The sequence below is a fragment of the Biomphalaria glabrata genome, chromosome 7 (assembly GCF_947242115.1).
Source record: "Biomphalaria glabrata chromosome 7, xgBioGlab47.1, whole genome shotgun sequence".
In the NCBI taxonomy this organism is placed as follows: domain Eukaryota; kingdom Metazoa; phylum Mollusca; class Gastropoda; family Planorbidae; genus Biomphalaria; species Biomphalaria glabrata.
Window position 1 is genome coordinate 46,851,903 of NC_074717.1, and position 27,045 is coordinate 46,878,947.

Below are 27,045 nucleotides of genomic sequence, written 5' to 3' on the forward strand. Positions count from 1 at the left end.
CCCGCAGGACGACGGGGGATGGGAGCTGGCAGGGTTTGAACCCTCGACCGTCGATAAATCCGAACGACAGTCCAGCGCGCAAACCACACGACCAGGCAGCCATCCATATCCATAGTTCACCTTTGTCACTAATTATGAGAGAGAGAGAGAGAGAGAGAGAGAGAGAGAGAGAGAGAGAGAGAGAGAGAGAATCTATTTACCAAGCAAAGGTAGGCCTAAGTGACACGGTGAGTTCGAACAAAATGTAAACAACACTGTAAAAACTTACACCAAAAAAATATTTAACAAAACAAAATATTGAAATTATTCAGACACACACACAGTTAGTCCATCTATTTTAGTTGAATAATAAAAATCCTCTTCTTCTTTTACATGAGAAACATCCATTGCAAAGAAATCATAATTATGTCCTGTGCGTATCCATGAGTTAATCTACTCATGCATGTTAATTACAGACTGAACCTCTTCAAGTCATCATTTTTCCAAACTGGCAACAAATAAATCTTGGAGAAAGACCCAAGGCCATTTTAAAGTTGTACTATTCATTTGAGGTAAAATAAAGCAATCGTACAATTTTTCACTTCTCATTAGGCGACAGATATCAGAGTTCCACCCTGGGATTATCAAAATGGCAGTCCAGAGCGCATACCATAAGACCAGGCAGACATTCTTACACTTATAGTCTTACATCAATTAACGGTTACTTTTTTGGCACCAGTCCATCAGATGAGGTAATAAGCGCATACAGAGTAAGATATATATATAAAAAAAACAGCAACTTTGTAATGAAATGTTAAATTATTATTACGAAAATACAAAGAAACGTTTCACACTTACTTGATTATGAACGGCCTTGTAAATAAATGTTTTAGTTTATTAAAGTCTGATTTAGTTTTTCATCAGTTTAGTGGACCAGAATACGTCGCGATTTCTATTCAATTATGCAAATGGGTTATCAATCACAAGACTTCAGCCATAATCTTTGACCTTGACATAGTGTAATCATTGGTATGCTTTTTTTTTTAAATTGAAAGAATTTCAATGTCAATATTGGACACTTAATAAAAACGTCCAAAGGGACTTAATTTGAAACTGAAATATATACAGCCGCTAAGTCCGGTTGGAGTTATCTCGCGTCCATAATGACGTCAACACAAGGAAACATTAATGATGAAGAATAATATCGTATGTAATATGGCAAAAATAAATTACATCTATGTAACGGAGGTGGGGGCGACCAGTTTTTCTTGTGCCAGTCGCGAGTTGTCCATAGAGAATGACTTTCGGGATGCACTTGTCCTGCAAGCCAGCGCAAACGGCGTTGTCTGAGGGCTGTAAAGATGCTGGGAATACCTGATCGCGCAAGGATCTCAGTATTGCACACTTTTTCTTTCCATGTGACTTTCAAGATCCTACGGAGACATCTCAAATGGAATGAGTTCATTGTAAACAACTGGATTTAATTGTAAGTTTAGAAATAGTCTATTACACTCATTATTTGTTGTATAGTGTTTAGTGTGCGTCAATTGTTAGAATAAAAATGGAGATGTGCATTTTCATTTTAGATTAATAAGATAATCTTATCTTATTATTATCTCATTTGTTTTCAGAGACATGTTGACGTGACAGTTTAACTCTAACCCAGTTTAACGTTATGTTAACGTTACAGTTAACAGTTGAACCTAATAACAAATGAAGAAGTTACCAGCAGACGTCAGTGACACTGACCTAGATTTGTCACTTTTGTGTTGGCCTGTTTCATTTTAGATCAATAAGATAATCTTATCTTATTATTATCTCATTTGTTTTCAGAGACATGTTGACGTGACAGTTTAACTCGAACCCAGTTTAACGTTATGTTAACGTTACAGTTAACAGTTGAACCTAATAACACATGAAGAAGTTACCAGCAGACGTCAGTGACACTGACCTAGATTTGTCACTTTTGTGTTGGCCTGTTTCATTTTAGATCAATAAGATAATCTTATCTTATTATTATCTCATTTGTTTTCAGAGACATGTTGACGTGACAGTTTAACTCGAACCCAGTTTAACGTTATGTTAACGTTACAGTTAACAGTTGAACCTAATAACAAATGAAGAAGTTACCAGCAGACGTCAGTGACACTGACCTAGATTTGTCACTTTTGTGTTGGCCTGTTTCATCAGCGATATATATCACATCTAGATGTAGTAGATTCTAGATTGACATAGTCACCGAAAGCAATATTTTTTCTTGTCCTATCTGCTTTTATTGATATTGTAGCATGAATAACTGAATGAGACTTGATTCTAATGTGAAATATTTTTGTTTTTAATCAGCTTTCATAATTGTCAATATCAACATTTTTTAAAAATTTGACGTGAAAGGAGGCCTAATAAAGATAATAATAGTAGGATAATAATATCACTTCCAGGAATCAAATAACATTGACAATAACATACTACAAAATGAGTTTTAATAGACCAGAATAAATTTTTATTGAAAAATGAAAAATCTGCAATAATCATTGATATATTTAGCAGCCTACCACAATTCCATAGCGTTAAAAAACAGAATATGAAAATGATAAAAGAACAAAATATAAAATTTTAACTTGGAGGCAACTGTTAAAGTTGAGTAAAATTACATTATTACCAATTATAGAATTATTTGTTTGATTATGTAGATTATTGTCGAATATAATATAATATAATATAATACATAATTTTGTCTTTAGCAAAAATCTTTACTTTTTTTGTATAATACGTCAAGATTTCCTTAGCCACATCTCGACGGCGAGGTAGATAGATTTATATAAGTCTAGATAGAAAAAGATAGAGAGAGAGAGAGAGAAAGGAAGAAAAAAAGAATAAGAGAGAGAAAGAGAGAGAGCGAGACGAATGCAACTTATAAACTTTTGAGATGAAAATAAGCGTTTGAAAGAGAAAGCTAAGGTCTCGGTTTATCCGGATAATTATTGTGCACCAATAAACACAGTATACTACTAAATATGCATCATTTTTATTACGTCACACCCTGAGATGCGGTCTTCAACAAACAACAATAAACAATGACGTAATACATTTAAAATACTCTCGCAGTTTCTTCCCCCAAAAACTCTTCAGCTGCTTGTAAAGATAACTCTTTCTTTTTTAAGATTATGCATGCTTGATAATTTTAGACTTCGAGCTCTTGACCTTATTTAAATATGCTTCTCATGATAGGCGGGTAGAGGGGTGCTTTAAACACAATAAAACATTAACTCTTTCTCTCCTAACTGACGATACCAACGTTGATTTGGCCCATTGAATCAAATAAATTTTTGGTTTTATAAACTTTAATTTTTGCTATATCAAATGAGCATGCATTCTTATATAACTATATATTTAATATAAAATTTCTAGATTATATAAAAATAAGTTATTGAAGTTTAATCATAACAGAGTAGTGAAACACAAATGAGTAAAATGAATGATTCCGCCGGAACTTGGAAAATAATTACGGAGAGAAAGAGTTAAGAGCCAAGAACCATGTCCACATATTAATTTTGGCGTTAATACACTGAATGACTACACAACACACATCTCTAACATTTCGTGAACACATTCTCACGAACGAGCTACAAGCAGATGTAAACACAAAAAGGGCAACTGATACAATACATATTATTAATAACATGGGGGGGAGGGGGGGTGACCAGTCGAAGCTGCCGCGCTTTAGGAAAGTATAGACTTGTCTTTTCTTACAACACGTGACCAAAGCTAGAACACCAGAGCATGTCACCCCCCTCCCCCCAAGCGCAAGCAAAATAATTAAAGCATACTAGTTTTGGACAGCCTTTCTTGACATTGTGTGAACTATTGATCGATTCTATGCGAGGTGGCTAAGTGTGGAAATGAGGATGTACAAGGGAACTCGAGCTTGAATCCAGCTAGAGCTCAGCTTAGAACATAAAGGCAGCACGCAAACCTCGCAGATTCAACCTCCGTCACACATTCACAGAAAAAAAAAATATATAACCGGAGCACACCAATCATGCTATGATACGTAAGAAGCAATTTTAAAAACGTTTTTATTAAGCTGTTCAATGCTTCTGCCAATGGACCTCATTCACCAATCGTAAACAAACAACATTTAGCCACGTGATTCTCTATCTCTTCTATACAAATAATGCAATCCATAAAGGCTGTCACGTGATACGTTTTTTTCCCATTGTTCTATCAATATTATCACGTGGCTAAATGTTATTTGTTTACGATTGGTGAATGAGGTCGATTTGTTTCCATTTTGGATGGCTGCCTGGTCGTGCGGTTTGCGTGCTGGACTGTCGTTCAGATTTATCGATGGTCCAGGGTTCAAACCCTGCCCGCTCCCATCCCCCGTCGTCCTGCGGGAGGTTTGGACTAGGAAGTAATTATCTTCAACTCTGAAGGAACATCCGAAACATGTAAAACATTTTACAACAAACAACATTTTATCTTTTGACCCCAAGAAACAAGGTAATTCTTTTCCCAAGTTCCCATTAACATAACACAACAAAAAGTTTGCTTAGATGACGAAACAAAGTTTCCTCATTGGTGAAGTAGCATATAAATTGTAGAATATAGAAATATGTGATTTTAAACGAGTCAAATATTATCAACAGTGGAAGTAAGTTTGCTGACTCAATAGCCTCCTTGGTCTCCAAATAAACTTACAATCTTGTCATTGTTGGGATTGACTGGACCGAAGATCTCTGGATCTAGTGACATGAGTGTACCCCAGGTTACATTGGAACCGAAAGCTTGGCCAATCTGAAAATAGCACACAAAAAAAGAAACAAGTGTAGACCATGCAGCTGCTAATGTAAAAGACACACAAAGATTACGACTACTAAGAAAACTGTCCTCGTTTAATGTTAGCGAAAAGGCCTTGGCTATGTTTTATCACGCTCACATCTGCAATATTTTAAGTTTCAATATCACTGCCTGGTATGGCAATCTGAGCATTAAAAATAAAAATAAACTTAATAGAATCCTAAATGCTGCTGGCAAAATCATTGGCAAAAAACAAACCCCATTTGGGCAGTTGTTTGAGACAAACATCTATAAAAAAGCTAACAAGATCCTCGAAATAAAGAATCACCCTTTGTGTCAGGATTTTGTGATTTTACCATCACAAAAGAGATACAAGACACCGATAGCAAAGACAAACAGACACAAACACTCTTTTGTTCCCCTGGCAATCAAATCATTAAATAAGAACAATCTGGTATAAACTTTGTCACATGTAAATTATGAGTGAGTCTGGTGTGAATGTACACTTTGGTTTCTTATAGTTATAATGTTTTTTTGTTTGGTGTAATGCACAAATTGTAAGACAAATTTCCTTACGGATAATAAAGATTATTATTATTATTATTATTATTATTAAATATGTAGCCTACCCATTACATGTACAATAATTCAAAGCGAATGGTGAGTTCTCTTCGTGTTATCTGTGACGTTAAAAGTGGTGACTGGTGTAATGTGATTATTTTATTTTATTTTTTTAAATGTGTATTGTTAGGCGCTTCCGCGGTGTCTAAAGCAAAATGGAGGTTACACTCCAATAACACCGGCGAAAGGCCGGACAATCAACAAAAGTTAGTCGACGCTGATGCTGAATATCGAGCAAGTTTAATAACAATGAAGGGAACCATCGAATGCCAGCGAGCGTTTATGTTAATTCTTTCTCTCCTAATCGACGATACCATCCTTGATTTTTAACTCATTAAATAAAAACATGTTTACTTTTTTAAACTTGACTTTGAATTATATAAAAAGAGCATGCATTTCCCTTTAATTCTATACCAAATATAACATTTTCTGATAACAAACAACAAAGCTATTGAAGCCCAATCATAACAGGGGTAGTGACATAGTAATGAGCCAAAGGAAGAATTCCTTGAAAATGTGGAAAAATAATTACGGAGAGAAAGAGTGAATTTTTTCTACGTTGTCCTGGAAATAGTCTGTTTACGCCGGCTTCTATTTTGTTCTGTCTCTAAAACCCGGTCCTTGTTTTACTAGTCACGTCATTGTAATTAAGTTAAAGCTTCCCTTATTGCCGAAACAAATAATTCATTTCTAATCATGCCATAACAGTATTATGGTATTGACACATTTACATTTTGTAAATAATGTGCTCAGTGTTGTTTTGTAAGGATGTGCTTCAAGTGAATGTCGCGTGTTATTTATAAGATAAAATATTTAGGACAAATATTAGGTGGAAACATGAGGTTAGATTGCTCGAGGAGTTTGGATACAGTGTCATTTTTTTTTTTAATTCACGAGTTTATTTGATATTTCAGTGCCATGAAACATGATGCGGTCACTCACCTGGCTACTGTGTAGACTGTCCACTGCTTCGATCAGTTCCCACCCCTCTCCTCCCAACTTGGTCCATTGCTTGTACTCTGTGGCCGGGGGGGGGGGATATAGAATGTATAATAAGCAATTTATTTTTTACTAACAAGTAAATGAAAAAAGTGAAAACAAAACACACACACACACACACACACAACAACAACATAAAAACCTTAGCTTTAGAAATATATGGTCAACTACACATTTTTAGCTGTTTATTTTATATCAGGGCCGGCCTTAGGCATAGGCAAACTAGACATCCGCCTTGGGGCTCCGAATTTTTTTTAGAGAAGATATTGTGAGACGTGCGCCCACTGTTATTGTTGGGGTACACTAATTTTTAAATTTTTTTTTTTATAAATTGCGTAGTTTTATTTTCACTGTTTATTTTTATTTTTCTATTTCATTTCGGGCCACCAAGTTCATTTCGCCTCACAGAAATGAGTAGAAGGCCTGGGTATTTACTATGGTCGGAATGAAGTCGCCCACACTGGAGTTCACCCCACGTGCTGATACTGTTTGAACCAGGGTGTAGCACTGTGTTCTGCCAAGGTGTAGCACTGTGTTCTGCCAGGGTGTAGCACTGTGTGCTGCCAGGGTGTAGCACTGTGTGCTGCCAGGGTGTAGCACTGTGTGCTGCCAGGCTGTAGCACTGTGTTCTGCCAGGCTGTAACACTGTGTTCTGCCAGGGTGTAGCACTGTGATCTGCCAGGCTGTAACACTGTGTTCTGCCAGGCTGTAGCACTGTGTTCTGCCAGGACTGTGTTCTGCCAGGACTGTGTTCTGCCAGGCTGTAGCACTGTGTGCTGCCAGGGTGTAGCACTGTGTTCTGCCAGGGTGTAGCACTGTGATCTGCCAGGCTGTAACACTGTGTTCTGCCAGGCTGTAGCACTGTGTTCTGCCAGGACTGTGTTCTGCCAGGCTGTAGCACTGTGTGCTGCCAGGGTGTAGCACTGTGTTCTGCCAGGCTGTAGCACTGTGTTCTGCCAGGGTGTAGCACTGTGATCTGCCAGGCTGTAACACTGTGTTCTGCCAGGCTGTAGCACTGTGTTCTGCCAAGGTGTAGCACTGTGTGCTGCCACGCTGTAGCACTGTGTTCTGCCAGGCTGTAGCACTGTGTGCTGCCAGGCTGTAACACTGTGATCTGCCAGGGTGTAGCACTGTGTTCTGCCAGGCTGTAGCACTGTGTTCTGCCAGGGTGTAGCACTGTGTTCTGCCAGGGTGTAGCACTTTGTTCTGCCAGGCTGTAGCACTGTGTTCTGCCAGGCTGTAGCACTGTGTTCTGCCAGGACTGTGTTCTGCCAGGGTGTAGCACTGTGATCTGCCAGGGTGTAACACTGTGTTCTGCCAGGCTGTAGCACTGTGTTCTGCCAGGCTGTAACACTGTGTTCTGCCAGGGTGTAGCACTGTGATCTGCCAGGCTGTAACACTGTAGCCACGCTGTAGCACTGTGTTCTGCCAGGCTGTAGCACTGTGTTCTGCCAGTGTGTAGCACTGTGATCTGCCAGGGTGTAGCACTGTGTTCTGCCAGGCTGTAGCACTGTGTTCTGCCAGGGTGTAGCACTGTGTTCTGCCAGGGTGTAGCACTTTGTTCTGCCAGGCTGTAGCACTGTGTTCTGCCAGGCTGTAGCACTGTGTTCTGCCAGGGTGTAGCACTGTGATCTGCCAGGGTGTAACACTGTGTTCTGCCAGGCTGTAGCACTGTGTTCTGCCAGGGAGGGTGCAATGGCAGCCACACACCTCGAAGCACCAAGCACGTACTTACAAGCAACGGCACAAATCCGAGCACTCATTCATGAGAAGTGGTTAAAGTCCTGGGAGGAATCCGACAGAGCACGTGGTGTCTGGCAGCGCATGCGTCACCCAGATCGCGACGATCCATGGTGGCGACTGAGGAGGTCAGAGCAGTCAATAGTTGCGCAGTGCAGGACGGAACATTGTCCTATTGGGGCATATTTTGCCCGGTTCCGCACTAACTTTGACTCCCGATGCCGTCACTGTGGAGAGAGCGTCGAAACAGTGTCGCATGTCTTGTACGAGTGTCCCCAGCTCCGCGAGCTAAGGGGGGACTTGCCTGTGCAGTCACTCGACTTGTATGGTAGCTATGAGGCACTACGCACTGTGTTCTGCCAGGCTGTAGCACTGTGTTCTGCCAGGACTGTGTTCTGCCAGGGTGTAGCACTGTGATCTGCCAGGGTGTAGCACTGTGTTCTGCCAGGGTGTAACACTGTGTTCTGCCAGGGTGTAGCACTGTGTTCTGCCAGTGTGTAGCACTGTGATCTGCTAGGGTGTAACACTGTGTTCTGCCAGGGTGTAGCACTGTGTTCTGCCAGGGTGTAGCACTGTGATCTGCCAGGGTGTAGCACTGTGTTCTGCCAGGCTGTAACACTGTGTTCTGCCAGGGTGTAGCACTGTGATCTGCCAGGGTGTAGCACTGTGATCTGCCAGGCTGTAGCACTGTGTTCTACCAGGGTGTAGCACTGTGTTCTGCCAGGCTGTAGCACTGTGTTCTGCCAGGGTGTAGCACTGTGTTCTGCCAGGCTGTAGCACTGTGTTCTGCCAGGCTGTAGCACTGTGTTCTGTCAGGGTGTAGCACTGTGTTCTGCCAGGCTGTAACACTGTGTAGCATTGTGATCAGCCACAGTGTAGCACTGTGATTTGCCAGGGTGTAGCACTGTGTTCCGCCAAGGTGTAGCTGTGTGCTGCAAACTGCCTTAAGGTCACTGGCTCCTGATTTTTTTCACAGGGTAGACTCCCGAAGCCATTCACATGTTTGAGCATAATCGCAGGGCAGCTTAGGTTTCAATTAAGAGTTGTCCTTCCCCTAGGTGCGTAGCAGGCCAAGATTAACGAGCTTCTGCTGGCCGAAGCTTACTGGTATAGGCGCAGGTTACTCACGTCTGCCAGTTCTCCTGAACCAATGTTTTGAATGCCCGGACTGGTTGTCACAGGCTATTGGAGACGCCATTGGAAGCATTTTATAGTTAATGAAGTGATTCTATCCATTATCACTTTCAGCAATAACAACATTACAACATAAATAGATAATGATAATAAAAATATATAACAATGAACGATGCGCTTTTCACCCGGTTATGAGTATGGAACTTTTATTAAACTACTCGTCAAATTCTCATAAATAATCAACAGGAAAACAGATAAGAAGCAATAATTCGTTTCCATCTTATTTTGACATAAAAAAAATGCTACTAAATGGCATTCTATACCAATTTAAATTTGTATTAAATATAAGCAAAAATAAATAAATAAATAAATTAGGTTTTTAAAAGGAAGAGAGAACAAACCTTTTGATAGGGGGTCATCAACAAAATGTAATTTAAAGTTCGAGTAGCGTCCCTTGTTTGTATCTACCACTTTCTGTAGCACTGAGCTGAGCTCTTTTGCTCTCTAGAGTTAAAAAAAATTAAAACAACTAAGATGAAGTCATGAAGTAAAATGTTATTTTTCTTCTTCTAGCCAGCTTTTTGCTGCTGAGCTGTCAGCTCTTTTGCAGACTGTGCCTAGGAAAAATAGTGTGCTGTTTTTCTTCAGTTGTTCAGCACTGCCGTACAGAGTGCTGGTTGGGCTGGAGTGGTAGTAGGGTCTGCCTAAGGTGGATTAGGAAGGGGCATTCAAAGAGGATATGGTTTACGGTTTCATAAGGGTGGGCGCAGTGTCTACAAAAGGGGAGTTGTGTGGGATTTATTTTGTTAAGATGGTAATTTAACAGAGGTGTGTGTCCTGTACTTAGTTGGAAGACTGTAGATTGCTCTTTGCGCGGGGAGGAAGTTAATACTGACCAGTTTACGTAAAATGTGATCAAGAATCTCTGAACACTAATTGAACTTCTTTAAAACAAAAACAATGCATATATAACTTAATAAAACACTATATTGTTATACAAATAACAAGAAACAGGTGTTACAAGTTGTATTGTACATCCAGTACAGAGAATAACAAGCAAAAAATTGCAAAATAAATTTAAAAAAAAACAGACTTAAAATATAATGAAATTGAAAAAAAAAAGTATTTGGTTCACACTGGGTACCAACCCTTGATTTTGACACCGTCAGATGCGAAAACGTATTTTGATGTGTATTTTCCCATTCTGCCAATACTTTTGATATTATTTATTTATATTATCATTATATGGACATCTCGAATTACTCGATCTAATACTAGACTTCTGATTTAAAACTCTTAAAGTCTAGTCTAGTTTTTTCTAGCGACATTTCGACCTCCCTTAAATTTTAAAACACTCTTCACTGACGATAAAAGACAATGGACTTGTTTGGCCAGCACAAAATTTCCTATCATTAGTGCATTAACCTGCTATGTATGTGATCTAGATAAGAAACTTTTTTTTATGGTGCCATATTTACTGTTGCCTTTTCTACAGTGCAAAATAGAGATGGGAAACGAACAGAACCCGAACCGAACGAACCGAACTCGAACCTCACTTATGACCAAACCGAACCGAACCCGAACTTTGAAACTGCTTGGTACGAACCGAACCGAACGAACCCTCCTTTTCTTAACCGAACTCATTTTGCGATTTGTACATCCCTTTTTTTATATTTTTGGTTTAATAAAAAAAATTAATTAATATTTTATTTAAATCCTAATGATTCCATTATACTTTGAAAACTTTAAAAAGAAAAAAAAAAGCGGCGCGCTGCGATTCCCATGGGTTTTTCCGTACGTGCCGACTCTCCCCTAACCTTGAATTTTCGCGGGCTGTTTGTAATATTGGTTTTGAGTCGAATAGGCGTCCTCTAATTAGATCTAGATCTAGATCAAGACTCTAGTTCCTAGTAAGTAGAAAGTCACTTTTATTTGAGATGGCTGTTAGTTGACAGTAGAATATTTTTTGCAGATTAGAGAGTGTAGATATGAATCTACAATAAATTCATTTGTGTTCTAGTTTAAAATAAATTTTAATTATCTTCTATTAAGTGATTTATTTTTACAAAATTGTGGAGTATTCCATATTGGAATGTTATCAGTGGCGTAGCAAGGGGGGGGGAAATGTAAAATCCCCCCGGGCCCTCACTTGAGGTGGGCCCCAAATGAGTGTTTTTTACAATAAATATTCAATATTACGCAAAATGCAAGGGCCCCCAAATGAAAAATTCCTAGCTACGCCCCTGAATATTTTTACTATTATTCTGTTTTGCATTATTGATCATCAGTATTTAAATGCAGCGTTTCTCAAACTTTGGGTCTTCCCCCGTGGGTGGGGATGGCGTGTACCTTGAATTGGGGGATGGGGAGAAGCAGCTTCCTGACAAAAAGGGGTGTCATAGAGTGTGTGTGTGTTTCCTGATGGCGGTAAGAAGAGGTTAAGCGATTGATTGGTGTTTATGCATTGAGGATAATGAAATTAGCGTAATGCAAATGTGAAACTGCAGACAATCTTGATACATGAAAGAGTAAAGACGTTGTTTTGTGGTGACCTAGATTTTGTTTAAATATCAATATATTTCATTAATATTACATCTCTATCTCAAGTTAAATATGTGAATATTATAATAACAGGCTATATTGAGTTGTTCACATAAGAAATTTATTTTAAAATTTATTAAGTTTAAATATTATTATAAGGCTTGTCTTTGAGTCCGAAGATTAGTGAATGCAGTTTTTCCCATGGCTGCGCAGTCCCAGCTGTGACCTACATATTTTGCCACAGCCAAGACAAGCATAACCACTGTCCGCAGGTGGTCGATTTAGTTTTTCTTTTCGCGTCTGCGTTTGTTCTCGGCAGCGGATTTTCTTTTGGTCTCAAATGTGTATCCCGTGGCCTTCGGGAGTGAACTCCAACGACTCGTTCTGAGGCCGCATGTAATCAGGTGCTCTCTTCTATGTCAGCTAAGCAAAGTTGACGCCTAAGCTGGTCTTTGTAGCGTTTCCGTGGGGGTGCCTCTGTTACGTCGACCACCTTTTAGCTCACCAAAAAAAAAAAGACTGCCTTTGGCATACGTTCGTCTCCCATACGGTATATGTGCCCTGCCCAGCGTAACTGTCAGACCAAAAGAAGTCCCTCTATACTGTCCTTACATGTAAAAATATATTTTTGAAAAAGATCACGCCCATTATAGAAGTAGGCTACTAAGAGAAAAAGGTTAGAATACGCTTAGCGTCGAGTCACGCCCGGAGTTAAACCACTTGCCGACTTGAGCGAAAATCTGCCGCATATTCATTTCTATCTCCATTAAGAAATTTTTATAACGCTTCAAATGTATGTAGGCAACATTATTTTGCAAAAAAGTATTGCCCATAGGCTTATTATATGTTGCAAAGTATTTGTTTAATTTGTTTTATGTAAAAAATTCAAATGAAAGTGTTTTAACTAATAAATTGCATTAAACTTTATAACTTAATTTTGCTATTACATGATTTCATAACATCGAACCGAGCCGAACCCGAACTTAAGACTGACCGAACCGAACCGAACCCGAACTATACTCGTCATCGAACCGAACCGAACTCGAACTTAAATCTGACCGAACCGAACCGAACCCGAACTTTAAAAGTTGGGTTCGATTCCCATCTCTAGTGCAAAACGTACCTAGGTACTTAAACGTGTATTTTCAAGTCTGGAATTAAGACATCTAGTTTTGTATATTTCCCCATTGAAATGAGTCAATAAAATAAGAGTTTGGCACTTTGAGGAGCGACATTGCCTAGCAGTCATCATGTAATAACGTTCTCCATTCAGACCTTTACGATCTTTAGGGCAGATGATGTTAAGGCAGCGGTTCTCAAACTTTTAAACTCGGCCACCCCTTTTTACTATTCCCCACTCTGCCGCGACCCCCACCCACACGCACACACACAGCAATAGAAGAATAGCAAAAAAAAACAATCCAAATTTTCGATGGTCTAAGGTGACCCCTGGCAAATCGTCAATCGACCCCCAATGGGGTCGCGACCCACAGGCTGAGAACCCCTGTGTTAAGGTCAACTTTTTCTTTGAACAACGGTTAACGAGCAGGGTGTCATGTGTCCAGCACAACGACCATCTGCTTTTATTTTCTCCAACTAAAGTCAGGTACCCATTAGAGTTGGGCAGACTCAGGCGCGCCCTAAAAATCCGGAAATTCAAAATCCCAGTCTTGGCCAAAATTCAAAGCCAGGACCCCAGGTTCGGAAGCAAAGCGCTTAACCACTCATACCGCCCCCCCCCCGCATTATGTAATAGTTAATAAAAAAAAATCATTTTTGCATTTAAAATAAACTCTATTAGAAGCTTTTTTTTTTTCTATTGTCTAAAATAAAATTACTAACTACCTGGAGTGTTATCTCTCTGGTAGTCTGGTTGTTGGTCAACCATCCGAGACAGGACAAAATCTGAAGAATAATGCAATACTAATAAAAAAACAAAAACGAATCTTTCAAAACGTCACATCAGCTAAAGTGACGCTAAACTATTCACTTTATGGTTTATTAAGAGATCAGTCTGCCGACAGGAAAAGTTTTAGTAATTAATGTTTTTTTCATAAAAAGAAATGCCAGCTTACGTCTAGACAGTTGATAAAATCATAAAACTTGGAATACGTAAATGTGCCCCAGTATGACGTCAGAGGATGCACTCTCGATGCCATATTTTCATGTATCCAGCTGCCGTCTGCTAGTCCAAATATTATCACGTGACTGTTGTTGGGTAAGACAGTTGCCTAGAAACCAAAATGGTTATTACTATTACACTTGTGTACTTATTCAGGCCTAGGGTAGTGATGCGCCTGTAGGTAAATACCCAAAATGTGTATGTTGTATAATAAATGTACATATTATATTTCTTGCAATTCCAAATAATGACACAAGTCATAATACATGATTATTATGTAAATGGAAATTACCAAGTTATCCAGCGTGGCCAATGTATTGTTATACATGTCTTCCGGTGACGTCATTCGATGGTCTGGACTGTTGAATAGACAAATAGGTATTTAGATATTTAGATTCCTTATATATATATATATATATATATATATATATATATATATATATATATATATATATATATATATATATATATATATATATATATATATATATATATATATATATATATATATATATATATATATATATTACTCTAGATGGTAACAATGGTATGTACACACTGCATCAGGAAACACATCTAAGGCATGTAGGCCTACACATTGCCATAGAAGCCGATAATGGTATGTACACATTGCTCTAGACTCTAGAGTCAAGATCCTAACAACTGTATGTACACATTTCTCTAGATCTAACTCTGGTACGTACACATTGACCTATATGTTAACAATGGTATGTACACGTCGCCTTATATGCTAACATACCAAATAAAGCGTCTGGACATGATAGTATTCCAGCTAGATTACTCAAAGAACTAAGCAATGAGCTAACCCCAGTGTTCAAAATACTCTTTCAGGCATCGCTAAACCAGGGCAGAGTACCAAAGGACTGGAAAGAAGCTAATGTCACCCCCCCCCTATTTAAAAAAGGAGAAAAATCTGACCCAGGGAACTACAGACCAGTATCACTTACCAGCATCACATGTAAAATCCTAGAACACATAATATGTAGCAACATCATAAACCACTTAGACAAACATAATGTCCTCACACCATACCAACATGGCTTTAGGAAATATAGATCACGTGAAACAGAACTAATAGGACTAATTGGTGATTTTTCAAAAGGGTTAGATAATAGTGAACAAATAGATGCTATCTTACTAGATTTTTCCAAGGCTTTTGACAAAGTTCACCACCATAGTTTGCTTAAAAAACTAAAATATTTCGGCATTAATAGTCCATTGCATCAGTGGATTAAAGATTTTCTGATAGGGAGAGAACAAACTGTAATAATAAATGGCTCTAAATCAACACCGATAACAGTAAACTCAGGTGTACCTCAAGGGATGGACTTGGGTCCACACTATTTTTAATTTACATAAATGATTTACCAAACTGCATTAGTTCAGGAACAAAAGTCAGACTATTCGCAGACGATTGCAGAATATATAGAACAATAAAAACAACACAAGATACAGAAATTTTACAAAGAGAATTAGATGAATTACAGAAATGGGAATCAAATTGGAGCATGTCTTTCCACCCAGAAAAATGTCAGTTGTTAAGAGTAACAAAAAAAAACTAAAACAAATTAATTCCACTTTTCTTATTCATGGTAAACCAGTAACACAGACTAAAAACGCAAAATACCTAGGTTTTATGATAAATGAAAAACTGTCATGGAATCACCATATTGATGAAGCTATCAAAAAATCAAACAAAGCATTAGTGTTTATTAAAAGAAATTTCTATAAATCAAATAAGAACATAAAACTAAAATGTTATTTAACCTTGGCCAATAATAGAATATGCATCCTCTGTTTGGGACCCCTCAACTCAAGAAAAAATTAAGAAACTAGAACAGACACAAAATAGAGCAGTGAGATTCATAACAAACGAATATTCACGTTTGACTAGAGTAACACCTTTGGTAAAATCACTAAATTTGGAAAGCCTTTAGGATAGAAGACTTGAAAGTAAAGTAGCAATTATAAATACCATACTGAACCATTATACTGAACCATAATCTCCAAATAAAAAAAACAAAATTTAATAAAATACTCAGAAAGACACAAAGATAAAGGCACACTCCTCGTCCCATATGCTAGGGCAAATTTGTACAAATACTCCTTCTTAACTAGTGCTATTAGAGCATGGAATGGGTTGCCTGAGCTAGCTAGGAAAACCAGTGACTTGGCAGAATTTAAGTCATTGGTTAATATGCATGACTAAATGCATTTGTAGTAACGTCTGTATTATATAAGATAAGATAATGGTATGTACACATTGCCCTACAATCTAACAATGGTTTGTACACATTGCCCTAGATGCTAATAATGGTATACACACATTGCCTTAGATGCAAACAATGATATGTAGGCCTACACATTGCCCTAGACTCTAGACGCTAGAAATGATAAGTACACATTGCCCTAGTTGCGTAAGTCTTAATTATTATTTTTCTAATGAACATCTATAATTTAAAAGATAAGATAAATATTACCCAGAACAAACGTCACTTCCGGCAAGAGCATAAAGAACGACCAACGGCCTGTCACTGGCTGCATTTCTGGACAATCTAAACAAAAATAAATGTTGAAATTAACAACTTAGCTTGAATAACATTACAATTATTATCAATGAGATATTTTTTTTAAATGTGCCACTAGAGTTATGCTTTTTTCTTTTGAGTGTGTGTGTGTGTTACTTCAAGTTGTTAATATGACTAGATCAATCAACAAAATTTGGTAAGTGATAATTCTACTTTACAGTCATCTTATTTGTCTTTCTTTTTCTGATTCTCTCTCTCTCTTCACACCTCTTGTAAAGAAGACTTAAGCGATGGCGATGATTAAGAACAAAATATTGATTAACAAAGCAGACATCAATACTTACGTTTTGACCAATTTTTTTAATTTGAAAGAGTTTTCACCTGAAATAAAACATGAATACATTCCTATTAATCTTTTTCATAACGGCGGAGAATGGTGTGACTCCACAATGAAAATTATGCAATTTCATCGAATATTACAATGATATAATAGAACGTTGAAAAGTAACTATGTATTTTCATTCGATCACTACATTATAAAATTATACTGTTTGTATTTCTAACGCAATTTACGTAAACAACTATTACAATGTGTCGCACTGTCTATTTCAGGGGTTCTCAACCTGTGGGTCGCGACCCCCTGAGGGGTCGATTGACGATTTGCCAGGGGTCGCCTAAGACCATCGAAACTATGGATTTGTATTGTCTATTCTTCTATTGCTGTATCTGTGTGTGTGAGAAGGGTCGCGTCAGAGTGGGGGGTTGTAAAAAGGGGTCGACGAGCTTAAAAGGTTGAGAACCGCTGGTCTATTTCTTGTAATTAATTCATTGTTTGTTTGTTTGTTTTAGTAAGTGGACGATTTTCGGATTATGAAAAACGCCACCTAGTGATATCTTACTCTGGATTTTTTGCTATGTTTCACCCTATTACATACATCACCTATAAGAAAGATAACTCTGTGTGTGGTTTTAACCTCACAGACCTCGCGATTAAAGTCGTCTTTGAAAAGGGACTTTTTTTTTACCTTTACCTATCCCTTAGTCTGTTGGACCGTTGGGGCACCAGGCAAGATTTGTCGACCGTCTTTCTCCATTCCTCCCTTTTTTTTTGCCTTGTTTAGAACCTCTCTCAATGGCAGGCCCGTCCATTCTTTAATGTTGTCCTCCCATCGCTTTTTCTGTCTGCCTCTTCTTCTTCTTTTACCTGGCACTGTTCCCTGAAGGAAGGTCTTTGCGAGCCCCGTAGATCTTGTAATGTGGCCAAAGGTTTTAAGTTTTCGTCTTTTCACAATAGTTAGCAGGTCGTCATGGGCTCCGATCGCTGCAGTAACCCTTGTCTCTGATTTCTTTTTAAGACAGGCATCCATACGGAAAAGGGACTATTTCAAATGAAACCAGAGCGCTTGTGATAACTTCTTCGTCATTGTACTTTGTAACGTGTGGGGGCTCCGTAAGAGTGGTCAGACATTAGCCTATTCGTAATCATCATCTTTTTTTTTGGAAGTAACCGTGCAGGGGTTCTCAACCTGTGGGTCGCAACCCCCCTTGGAGGTCGATTGAATATTTGCCAGGGGTCGCCAAAGACCAGTTGAAAAAATGGATTGTTATTGTCTATTCTTCTATTGCTGTGTGTGTGTGTGCGGAAGGGGGGGTCGCGGCTAAGTGGGGGATTGTAAAAAAGGGGTCGCCGAGCATAAAAGGTTGAGAACCGCTGAAGTAACGTCTGTATTTTGTAAGGTAAGATATTTCAGGCCCAGCTCCCGCAGCTTATAGAACTACACAGGAGGTCGCTGATCTTGATCTCTCGCAATTTCTAACTTCTTACAGTGACAAGTGAACAGTGATGTGCCATACCTAATGACGGGAGCCTATTCATAATTACTATGAATACATCTGAACATGGTAAAAACACACACACACGACATTTAGTCACACACATACACATATACAGAAGCCCTACCATACACTTACCCCCCCCCCCCCACTGACACACAAAGTGAAGTATCAGCTCATGCAAGAGGCTTCTGATATGTAAGAATTAAGAACACGGTCACAGCTCCTAAAGAAGAGTGACGATGATTCTGTTCTTACCATTGACTGCTATGTTTTGATAATCCCTGTGGTTGCATCGGTTTCTTGCTCGTAGCTTCAAATAGATGGAATCGATCGGACCGGAAATGACGTCAGGCCATACATTTTTACCATAGCCTGTAGCAAAAATTAGAACATCAGCAAAAAAAAGATTTCTTTCTTTATGTCACAATAAGAAACCTCTAGTAAACTAAACTAAACAAGTAGGCTATATTTTATTTTTACATGTTATTAGTTATTAGTCATCGAAAAATAAAGAGAAAAAATATATCAGTATGGGTATCGATTCCACGACATTCGGCTCATAAGCGCGACGCTTTATCAACTGAGCCATATTACTGCAGTAACCTTACATAGCACAACGAAAACATGTCTCTATCATAGGCTTTATTACACAGGAGTAAAAAAAAAGTTCATAATAACACACTACACATACACACACAAGCTGACCTAGACACCAAACCAGTCTGACACACCCGCGAGCACATTGCCCTGCCTCATCGTGGCGCTCGCGTGGAAACGACCATTAGAGGAAGTGGTTAGACTAAATGGGTAGCAACACAAGAGTCCCGTGGAGATGCCCACGGGTAGACGAGAGTCAACCTCTTGCACGGGCGGGGTTGTAAAAAAGTCCTGTCACACATCCATGCGCTGTTCCTCAAAGGGACCGTTACATAAATGGCGGGTCCCGCACTGTTAGCTTGGTACATTGAAGGAAAATGGCAGAAGATCCCGGTGTATTCTCGGACTTCGGCCGTGTCTAGCCCACGCGTTGGGGGCCAAATGCATCGGTCAACAGCAATGCTTTACATAGGCATTGTCTAGGGTCTCTCCCAAACAGAACTGTGTGTTCACACAGGTTTTTTTTTTTTTTACTGTTTGGCGTCCAAGCAGGTTTTTTTTTTTCAAACTTAGGGCTCGAAGAGCCTTCGGCTCAGCCCTTAGACATCAACAAGTCTGACACACCAGTACAGATCAGTTCACAACGCACAACAAGAAACATAAATCTCATTCACCAATCGTAAACAAACAACATTTAGCCACGTGATTCTCTCTCTTCTATACGGAATCTAAGATTAAAATAAATAGTTATTTACTTTTTTTTTTACTTGGGCTTTTTACTGCTGTAAAAATTCGCGTAACTAAATCCCTCCATTTTTCCAGGTCAATGGACCTCATTCACCAATCGTAAATAAACACATTTTGCCACGTCATAATATTGATAAAACAATGAAAAATACGTATCACGTGACAGCCACTATGGATTACATAATTTGTATTAGAAGATATATAGAATCACGTGGCTAAATGTTCTTTGTTTACGATTGGTGAATGAGGTCCATTGCTGTTACTAAGTAGGATATCAAGAGAGAGGCCTGTCCATTCTTTTACAGTGTCCAGCCGGCTTTACTTTTTCTTCGTATGCCCTCAAGGGTACTTTGAAGGATGACTTTTGACAGTGACTCATGTCTTTCCATTGACCAAACCAGGTCAGCTTTGGTCTTCGGTATTGAGGAGTTTCTCCTTTTTTTGCCAGACAGAATGTTGATTTTTTAAAAGTACAAACTTATTTGTCTTCTTTTCTTGAATGTCCAAAGTTTGCCCATGGCAGGGGATGCTAAGCATGGACGGTTTTTATCTCTTTTATTGACCCTAAGTATTTAAATGAGTCAACTTCTAATGTTTGGCCATTCAACTGTATGCGACATCTCGTACTGTCTCCACCACCAACGAATATTTTGCTTTTTTTCTGCCCTGATTTCCATGCTAACGGCTCTAGCTGCATCATGCATTTTGAAAGTAAGATCTTAAATGTACCTGGCCACATTTTCTCCAACAAAGATTATATCATCTGCAAGCCTATTTTTATAATGTCAAAATGAAAAGGCCCCTAATGAGGTCACTGTGACGATCACACTTGCCGGGGATTATATTATCAAACTTGACAATTCAATGAAGTGAAGAAAGAAACATCTCTCTGTATTTTCTTAAAACTTCTTTAATAACTTCAACTTTCACATAAAATGACTTCTCAATTCAATAACAACTTGACTTGATACTTCATAAATAAAACTTAAATGATACACTAAGTATAACATTCAACTTCAACTAATAAAACTTTAATTAATGGACTCGCTAATATCACAAAACTTATAACCATTACTAATCGAGGACTAAGTGATGACCATCGCTCTACAAGAACTACTACTATGCGAGGACCCCGTCTAACTGACTTTCCCCTAATTTATATCTTTCTTAATCGTACATTCCAGAATCATGGAAACTTCTCCCCTAATTATGTTAGTAACTTTGACCTTCTAGAAGCTGACGTGTGCTTTTTTTTTCCCTTAACCCATTTCTTTGATTGGATACCTAAAATTAACTTGTTTACGCTGGACAGCACTGGCTTGACCTCGAGCTTCTAGAAAGTGGTCGAAATAGGTCACAGACTCGACTCGTGACAGTCACGCTACCGGGCCCACAAATCCTTAGCTACACCACTAATTCCAAATGTTTTGTCAATCGATAATTATGTATTTAAAAAGGTTCCCCTTTCAGACCTTGCGATCTATATGACAGTTGATGTTAAGGTCATCTGTTTCTTTGGCCAGCGGTTAACAAACAGGATGTCATGTGGCCAGCACAACGACCAACCGCCTCTACTTTCCCCCTCTACAGGCAGGTACCCATTAGAGTTGGATGGACTCAGGGGCGCCGAAATTCAAGAGCCCAGTCTTTACCGAGATTCGAAGCCAGGACGCCAGGTTCGGAAGCCAAGCGCTTAACCACTCAGCAATCGCCCCCCCCCCCTGATATTTATATACCTATGCAAAGAATAACAGGGAGATTGTAGTATAATTTTGTCTTTAAGTTTCTTTACTTTTTAATTTCATTTTTAAAACCATCCTGCAACCCGTTGGTAAAGAGGGGGGGGGGGGAGGTGTGTAATCAATGGTTTTTTCGTCTGGGGTGGGGAAAGCATGTCACATGTTACGATTTGAGAAACACGTGACTTAGTCAAAAAATGAAACTTTATAATTTATGGTCAGATTTTGTGTGAATAAAAAAAAAATCTTACCCGTAGATCCAGACATCATTGGCCAGTCGCCTTGATTTTGGATAACAGTCCAAACGCTAAGAAAAGATCTCTTATGAATAGAAAAGGAAATGAGATAAATGAGATAATAAAATCAGTCGTTAGAAAGAGCCATTGAAGAGACATTTTTTTTTAATGTATGTAAAAAAATTGAAATATAGCATTGACAAATTGTAAAATAAGCATAGACCTATAGGTCTATATTTCATTTTATGGTTGTAGTTATTTGTTTCGCTCATATTTTTATTCGCTAGCTTTTTCATTTTTATTGTAGTATATCCGGTGTACAGGATTAAAAAGCATTGTTGACAAGTTTGTTTTTTTAAGTTACCGTGTTCACTTTATGATCATTTTTGTAAAGTTACTGTGTTCACTTTGTGATATTTTTTTTAAAGTTACAGTGTTCACTTTATGATAATTTTTTTAACTTACCTTGTTCCCTTTATGATAATTTTTTAAAAAGTTATCATGTTCCCTTTATGATGATTTTTTTAAAGTTACTGTGTTCCCTTTATGATATGTTTAAAGTTACTGTGTTCCCTTTATGATAATTTTTTTAAGTTACCGTGTTCACTTTATGATAATTTTTTAAAGTTACCGTGTTCCCTTTATAATATATTTTTTAAGTTACTGTGTTCCCTTTATGATAATTTTTTTAAGTTACCGTGTTCACTTTATGATAATCTTTTAAAGTTACCGTGTTCCCTTTATAATATATTTTTTAAGTTACTGTGTTCACTTTATGATAATTTTTTGCAAGTTACCGTGCTCCCTTTTTTTTTTTTTTTACTTTTTTAGCACTGCAGAATTAAATTTTCAAACTTCTTTCGTTTTTCAATAAAATTTTTAAATTTTAGTTGGCAACATTGTAGTTCAGTTTCGGAACCTTGACCTTGTAAAGTGTATAGTGCAACTCCCTAATAATTTTAATGTGAAAATAAGAAATTTCTATGTGAATACACGTAAACACGTCACACGGTAGAGTAAATGAGAAATGTGTTGTTTTTTTTTTTTTTTGAACAAATGTTTTAAATTAGTGAAAGACAGAACTGACTTTCATTTTTATAAAAATAGTATTCTATATATAAATAATATATTAAAAAAATTAAAGTATGAAAATATATTTATTAAAAAAACTGCTTGTCAGAAGTGGGATTTGAACCCACGCCTACAGAAGTAGACTGCGACCTGAACGCAGCGCCTTAGACCACTCGGCCATCCTGACTACAAGAAAACGGTTCTGTTTAGTAAATTATTACTAAAGCTATCAGCTGTAGATTAAACATTGTTTGGCAGTTGCAACATGATCTTATCTTATAAATTACAGACGTTACTTCAAAGGAGAAGATAATTATCCTACGCGTGTCTCTGTGTCAATGTAGCCAAGCGTGCTAATCAGTGACAAAATCTGCTATAAGTAGTTGGTTTTGCTGGCTGATCCAGGCAACCCATTCAATGGTCTAATCGCTCTAGATATGGAATAAGAAATGTGACTTTGTGTCTTTCAGAGTATTTTATTAGGTTTTACTTTTATATTTGTAGATTATAATTTAGTGTTTTAGTGATATGATAGGCCTTTACATTTTAGTCGACTTTTATCCTTATACCCTCTTTTAGTGTTTTAAAAAAGGTGTTACTCTTCACACATGTGCATTCTCGTTTGTTATAAATTTTACGGCTCTTTTTGCGCCTGTTCTAGTTTCTTTATTGCCACCCCAAATAGAGTGGCTAGTAGCCAGGCCAATCTTCTGGCAAGTAGTGTATTGTGTTTGACTGTGTATGGACTAGTTGACCTTATGGTGGTACATGCCTGCATGGCTGAATGAACAGGTAAGAAACCGTGTAAGTCCTGACTGTGTGGGAATGGGTTAGAAAAAAAAAACAACAGGATGCTGGAGTGGACAGCATGCACTTGGGGGGGGGGGGGTCATTTTATTGTCTGCCTAATCGGGGCTCGATGATGCTACTGAGTTTATGTTCTTGTTTGATTTGAAAAAAAAAATTCAATAAACTCTAAATTGGTTTGTTTTGTTTTGCAATAATTGCGTCATTTCTTCTTATAACTGTTCATTTATAATTTAGATATTTTGAGCTTGTAGTCTGTGTAACTGGTTGACCATGAATAAGATAAGCTGTCCATGGTCCAGCTCCTAGATGTATCTAGAACAAACGAAAGATCACGAGGGTCATGTCCAACCTTACTCTACCTTAGGTCACCAGAGGTTTAACAAAAGGAGGACATGTCTGGAAGGGGTGGGATCGTAATCGTGGGAAGCGTGGTCGAGAGGCCAAGTGCGCTTGAACTTGGCTTGGCTTGGCCCCCTAGAAGGGGGCTCGAGGTTCGACATGCGACTCGGGCAGAGTTGTGTTTACTGAGCGCCAAAAGGCAACACGGAAAACCAACTCCTAGATACCCCCCCCCACACACACACACACACTGGTCCACAAATGAGATTGGCTTGGCTACCTAGAAGGGGGCTCGAGGTTCTTGTTTTATTTGAACATGCTATAAGTATGAAAGTAGCGCTATATAAAAGCTATAATAATAATAATAATAATAATAATAATCTGTCCGGCAGGTAATTGGTGGTGGCTGAGCGGTGAAGCACTTGGCCTCCAAACCGAGAAGTCTCAGGTTCGAATCTTGTTGAAGACTGGGATTTTGAGCTTCGGGACTTATAGGTCGCCACCTGACATTAGTTGGGGGAAAGTAAAGTCAGTTGGTCGTTGTGCTGGCCACATGAAACCATTGTTAACCGTCGGCCATAGAAACGGATGACCTTTAAACTTACAATACTGTGAACAAAAGAAAGAAATAGACTTTGCCCTGAGAAATATAGTTTCCACAATGTAAAAACAAAAACAACAAAAAACTATAGTTCCACTTTCAGAGCTAAAGGGCAGATGATGTGAAATAGAACCAGCAAAATCTACCTATTTGTTTGAAACAAAGCTTATCTTAGCGAAGATCCACAAAATCACTGCAATTATCTTATCTATCTTATATAATACAGACGTTACTTCAAAAAAGAAGATGATTACGTCCTACGCGTCATGCATTTAGTCATGCATATTAACCAATGACTTAAATTCTGCCAAGTCACTGGTTTTCCTGGCTAGCTCAGGCAACCCATTCCATGCTCTAATAGCACTAGGGAAGAAGGAGTATTTGTACAAATTTGTCCTAGCATATGGGATGAGGAATGTGCCTTTATCTTTGTGTCTTTCAGAGTATTTTATTAAATTTTGTTTTTGTGTTTGAAGATTATGGTTCAGTGTTTTATATATAGTTGCTACTTTACTTTTGAGTTTTCTCTCCTGAGGGCTTTCTAAATTTAGTGATTTTACTAAAGGTGCTACTCTGGTTAAGTGTAATTAATTTCTCTCACTACTGCGATATTTAAAGCCCCTTTTCTACGTGTAACTAAATTAACTAATTACCACCAATTGATTTATTACATTTTTGATAGATTCGCGTATTGTCATAGATTATGAATAACTACACAAAATTTGAACTTGATCCGAGAATGGTAAAGGGTAGAAAAAAAATGTGTAAAAAATTGTACCAGACAGAAAGACGGAGTTTTGTAATTTAAAAAAAAGTCTTGCAAGGGGTTTCAAACGCAGATAGTTTTGACATATGAGTAACCTTCTATCACATGGCTTGTTTTGTTTTTGCTTACGATTTTATAGCCTCGTATTGAAACCGAGGTTGGTATTGGTTTAAAAGTATAAATAGTCTAATATCTGGGAATTACAATGATAATATCAACATTTACCTTGTTTATCAATTTTGGATCGAACCATTGAACAGGCAAGTGAAAGTGTGCAGAAATGGAATCTCCCAATACAGCCACGCCTCTCGGTTGAGAATCGGCACATAACTCTTCCTCGTAGGTCTTGCCCGTGTCTGGATTCACTCCCTTTTAGCGAAACAAACAATGCATCTATTTGCAGATTACATTTTACAAACTTCATTTAATCAGGGCCGATTTAAGGTAGCGAAGGTCGGCTATTGCTCCGAGACCTTCACAAGAGAAGGGCCCCACAAAATAAAAATGAAAAAAGAAATATCCGAATTTTGATGAGTCTGATTTTTTAAAAATTATTTTATAATTATTATTATGTTAGAAACGAACGAGTATTCATTCTCTGGGTTCGTTAAAGAGAAACAAAATTCATTGTAGTCTCTTTATCAGTGGCCACTGAGGAATTTTCTGATAATGTGGCAGGTCTGCAGCAGTACCGCCCCCCTGACAGGCAACGAGAATCTTCCTAGGAATGTTAAGGGTCTTGAAGGTAACTGTGAAATCAGTTGTTATTACCCCCACGGTTGATATAACAATGGGGTATATTGTTATTTTGGATAACTTCCATAAACGCTTAATCTCCAAGCCTAGGTTCCCACATTTTCTTTGTTTTTCCATTTCAGTTTTTCTTAAATATGAGACATTGGTATGGCGAATTCAATAATGGTAGCGTTTTTTTCTTTTTTCTCAATGAACAGCTGATCAGGGCGATTAAAACCGTTTTGTTAGTCAAAATAGGTCTGTCCCAGCACAGCAGATGATCACTAGACTCGAGAACTTCTTGTGGCGAGTATTTGTAATAATGAGGAGCATCCTTATTGTATCAAAGCAAAGTGTTGGTGTATTAACTTTGCAACTTGGTTATGGCGACCTAGGTAGGCAGATTCTGATGGGGCTGAGCTGAGCAATGTACACATCTGAACTAGAGACTCTCTTTCTCTCTTTTCTTGTTTTATTTGATTTACACATTTGGATTAAAGACACACTCTCTCTCTTAAGATAATGTTATTGGTCCAAACAAATGGAAATTCAGTTTGACTAAATACTCCACCTCAGCATAACGACTATAGCTCTCTCTCTCTCTCTCTCTCTCTCTCTCTCTCTCTTTCTTCTTGCTTTGTTTGATGCACACATCTGAACTAAAAACACACACACACACTCTGTCTTCCTCCATCTCTGCCTTTCCGTCATTTTCTTTGTCAGCTGTTTCGTCATTAAGTGATGGGTCAAGGTCACTCAATTGGAAACGAGGTCAGCCAGTTTATGTTTTCATCTCTAGCATCAATAAATCAGATCCACCAGTCAGATCCAAGTCAGATCCAGTCAGATCCAGATCCACCAGTCAGATCCAGTTCCACCAGTCAGATCCAGATCCTGATCTTTCTCTCTAAAGTCGGTATGTCTTCATCCCATCGATTTATTTAAGTATTAGAAAGAAATAACATAACACCTTCATTTCTACCAATCTCTTGGTTTGATGGACCTTTGGGGCACCACACCAGTGGCGTAGCATCCATGGCGCGAAGGGGTTCAATGAGCCCGGGCCCATGACCAACAGAGGCC

General features: G+C 38.3%; 1 protein-coding gene and 1 non-coding gene across 5 annotated transcripts in view; both read right to left on the reverse strand.

Moving 5' to 3' along the window:
* Positions 1–2,315: 2,315 nt before the first annotated feature.
* The window catches only part of LOC106061699 (acyloxyacyl hydrolase-like), a 41,832-nt gene continuing 17,102 nt past the window's right edge, over positions 2,316–27,045 (reverse strand). For 3 of the 4 annotated variants that reach the window (XM_056036520.1, XM_056036518.1, XM_056036521.1), the window contains exons 10-20: positions 25,453–25,599; positions 21,656–21,725; positions 18,577–18,693; positions 16,830–16,866; positions 16,438–16,512; positions 14,229–14,295; positions 13,890–14,045; positions 13,660–13,719; positions 9,675–9,777; positions 6,343–6,419; positions 2,316–4,776 (exon numbers count right to left, since the gene is read on the reverse strand). In XM_056036520.1, coding sequence (XP_055892495.1) covers positions 4,648–4,776; positions 6,343–6,419; positions 9,675–9,777; positions 13,660–13,719; positions 13,890–14,045; positions 14,229–14,295; positions 16,438–16,512; positions 16,830–16,866; positions 18,577–18,693; positions 21,656–21,725; positions 25,453–25,599 — 1,038 coding nt within the window. In that variant the 3' untranslated portion in view covers positions 2,316–4,647. The remainder of the gene's footprint in view (positions 4,777–6,342; positions 6,420–9,674; positions 9,778–13,659; positions 13,720–13,889; positions 14,046–14,228; positions 14,296–16,437; positions 16,513–16,829; positions 16,867–18,576; positions 18,694–21,655; positions 21,726–25,452; positions 25,600–27,045) is intronic. The other variant, XM_056036519.1, reaches the window with a different exon arrangement.
* Positions 22,815–22,898, reverse strand: Trnal-cag (transfer RNA leucine (anticodon CAG)). Its single transcript has one exon. It is a non-coding gene; the product is annotated as a tRNA-Leu (tRNA).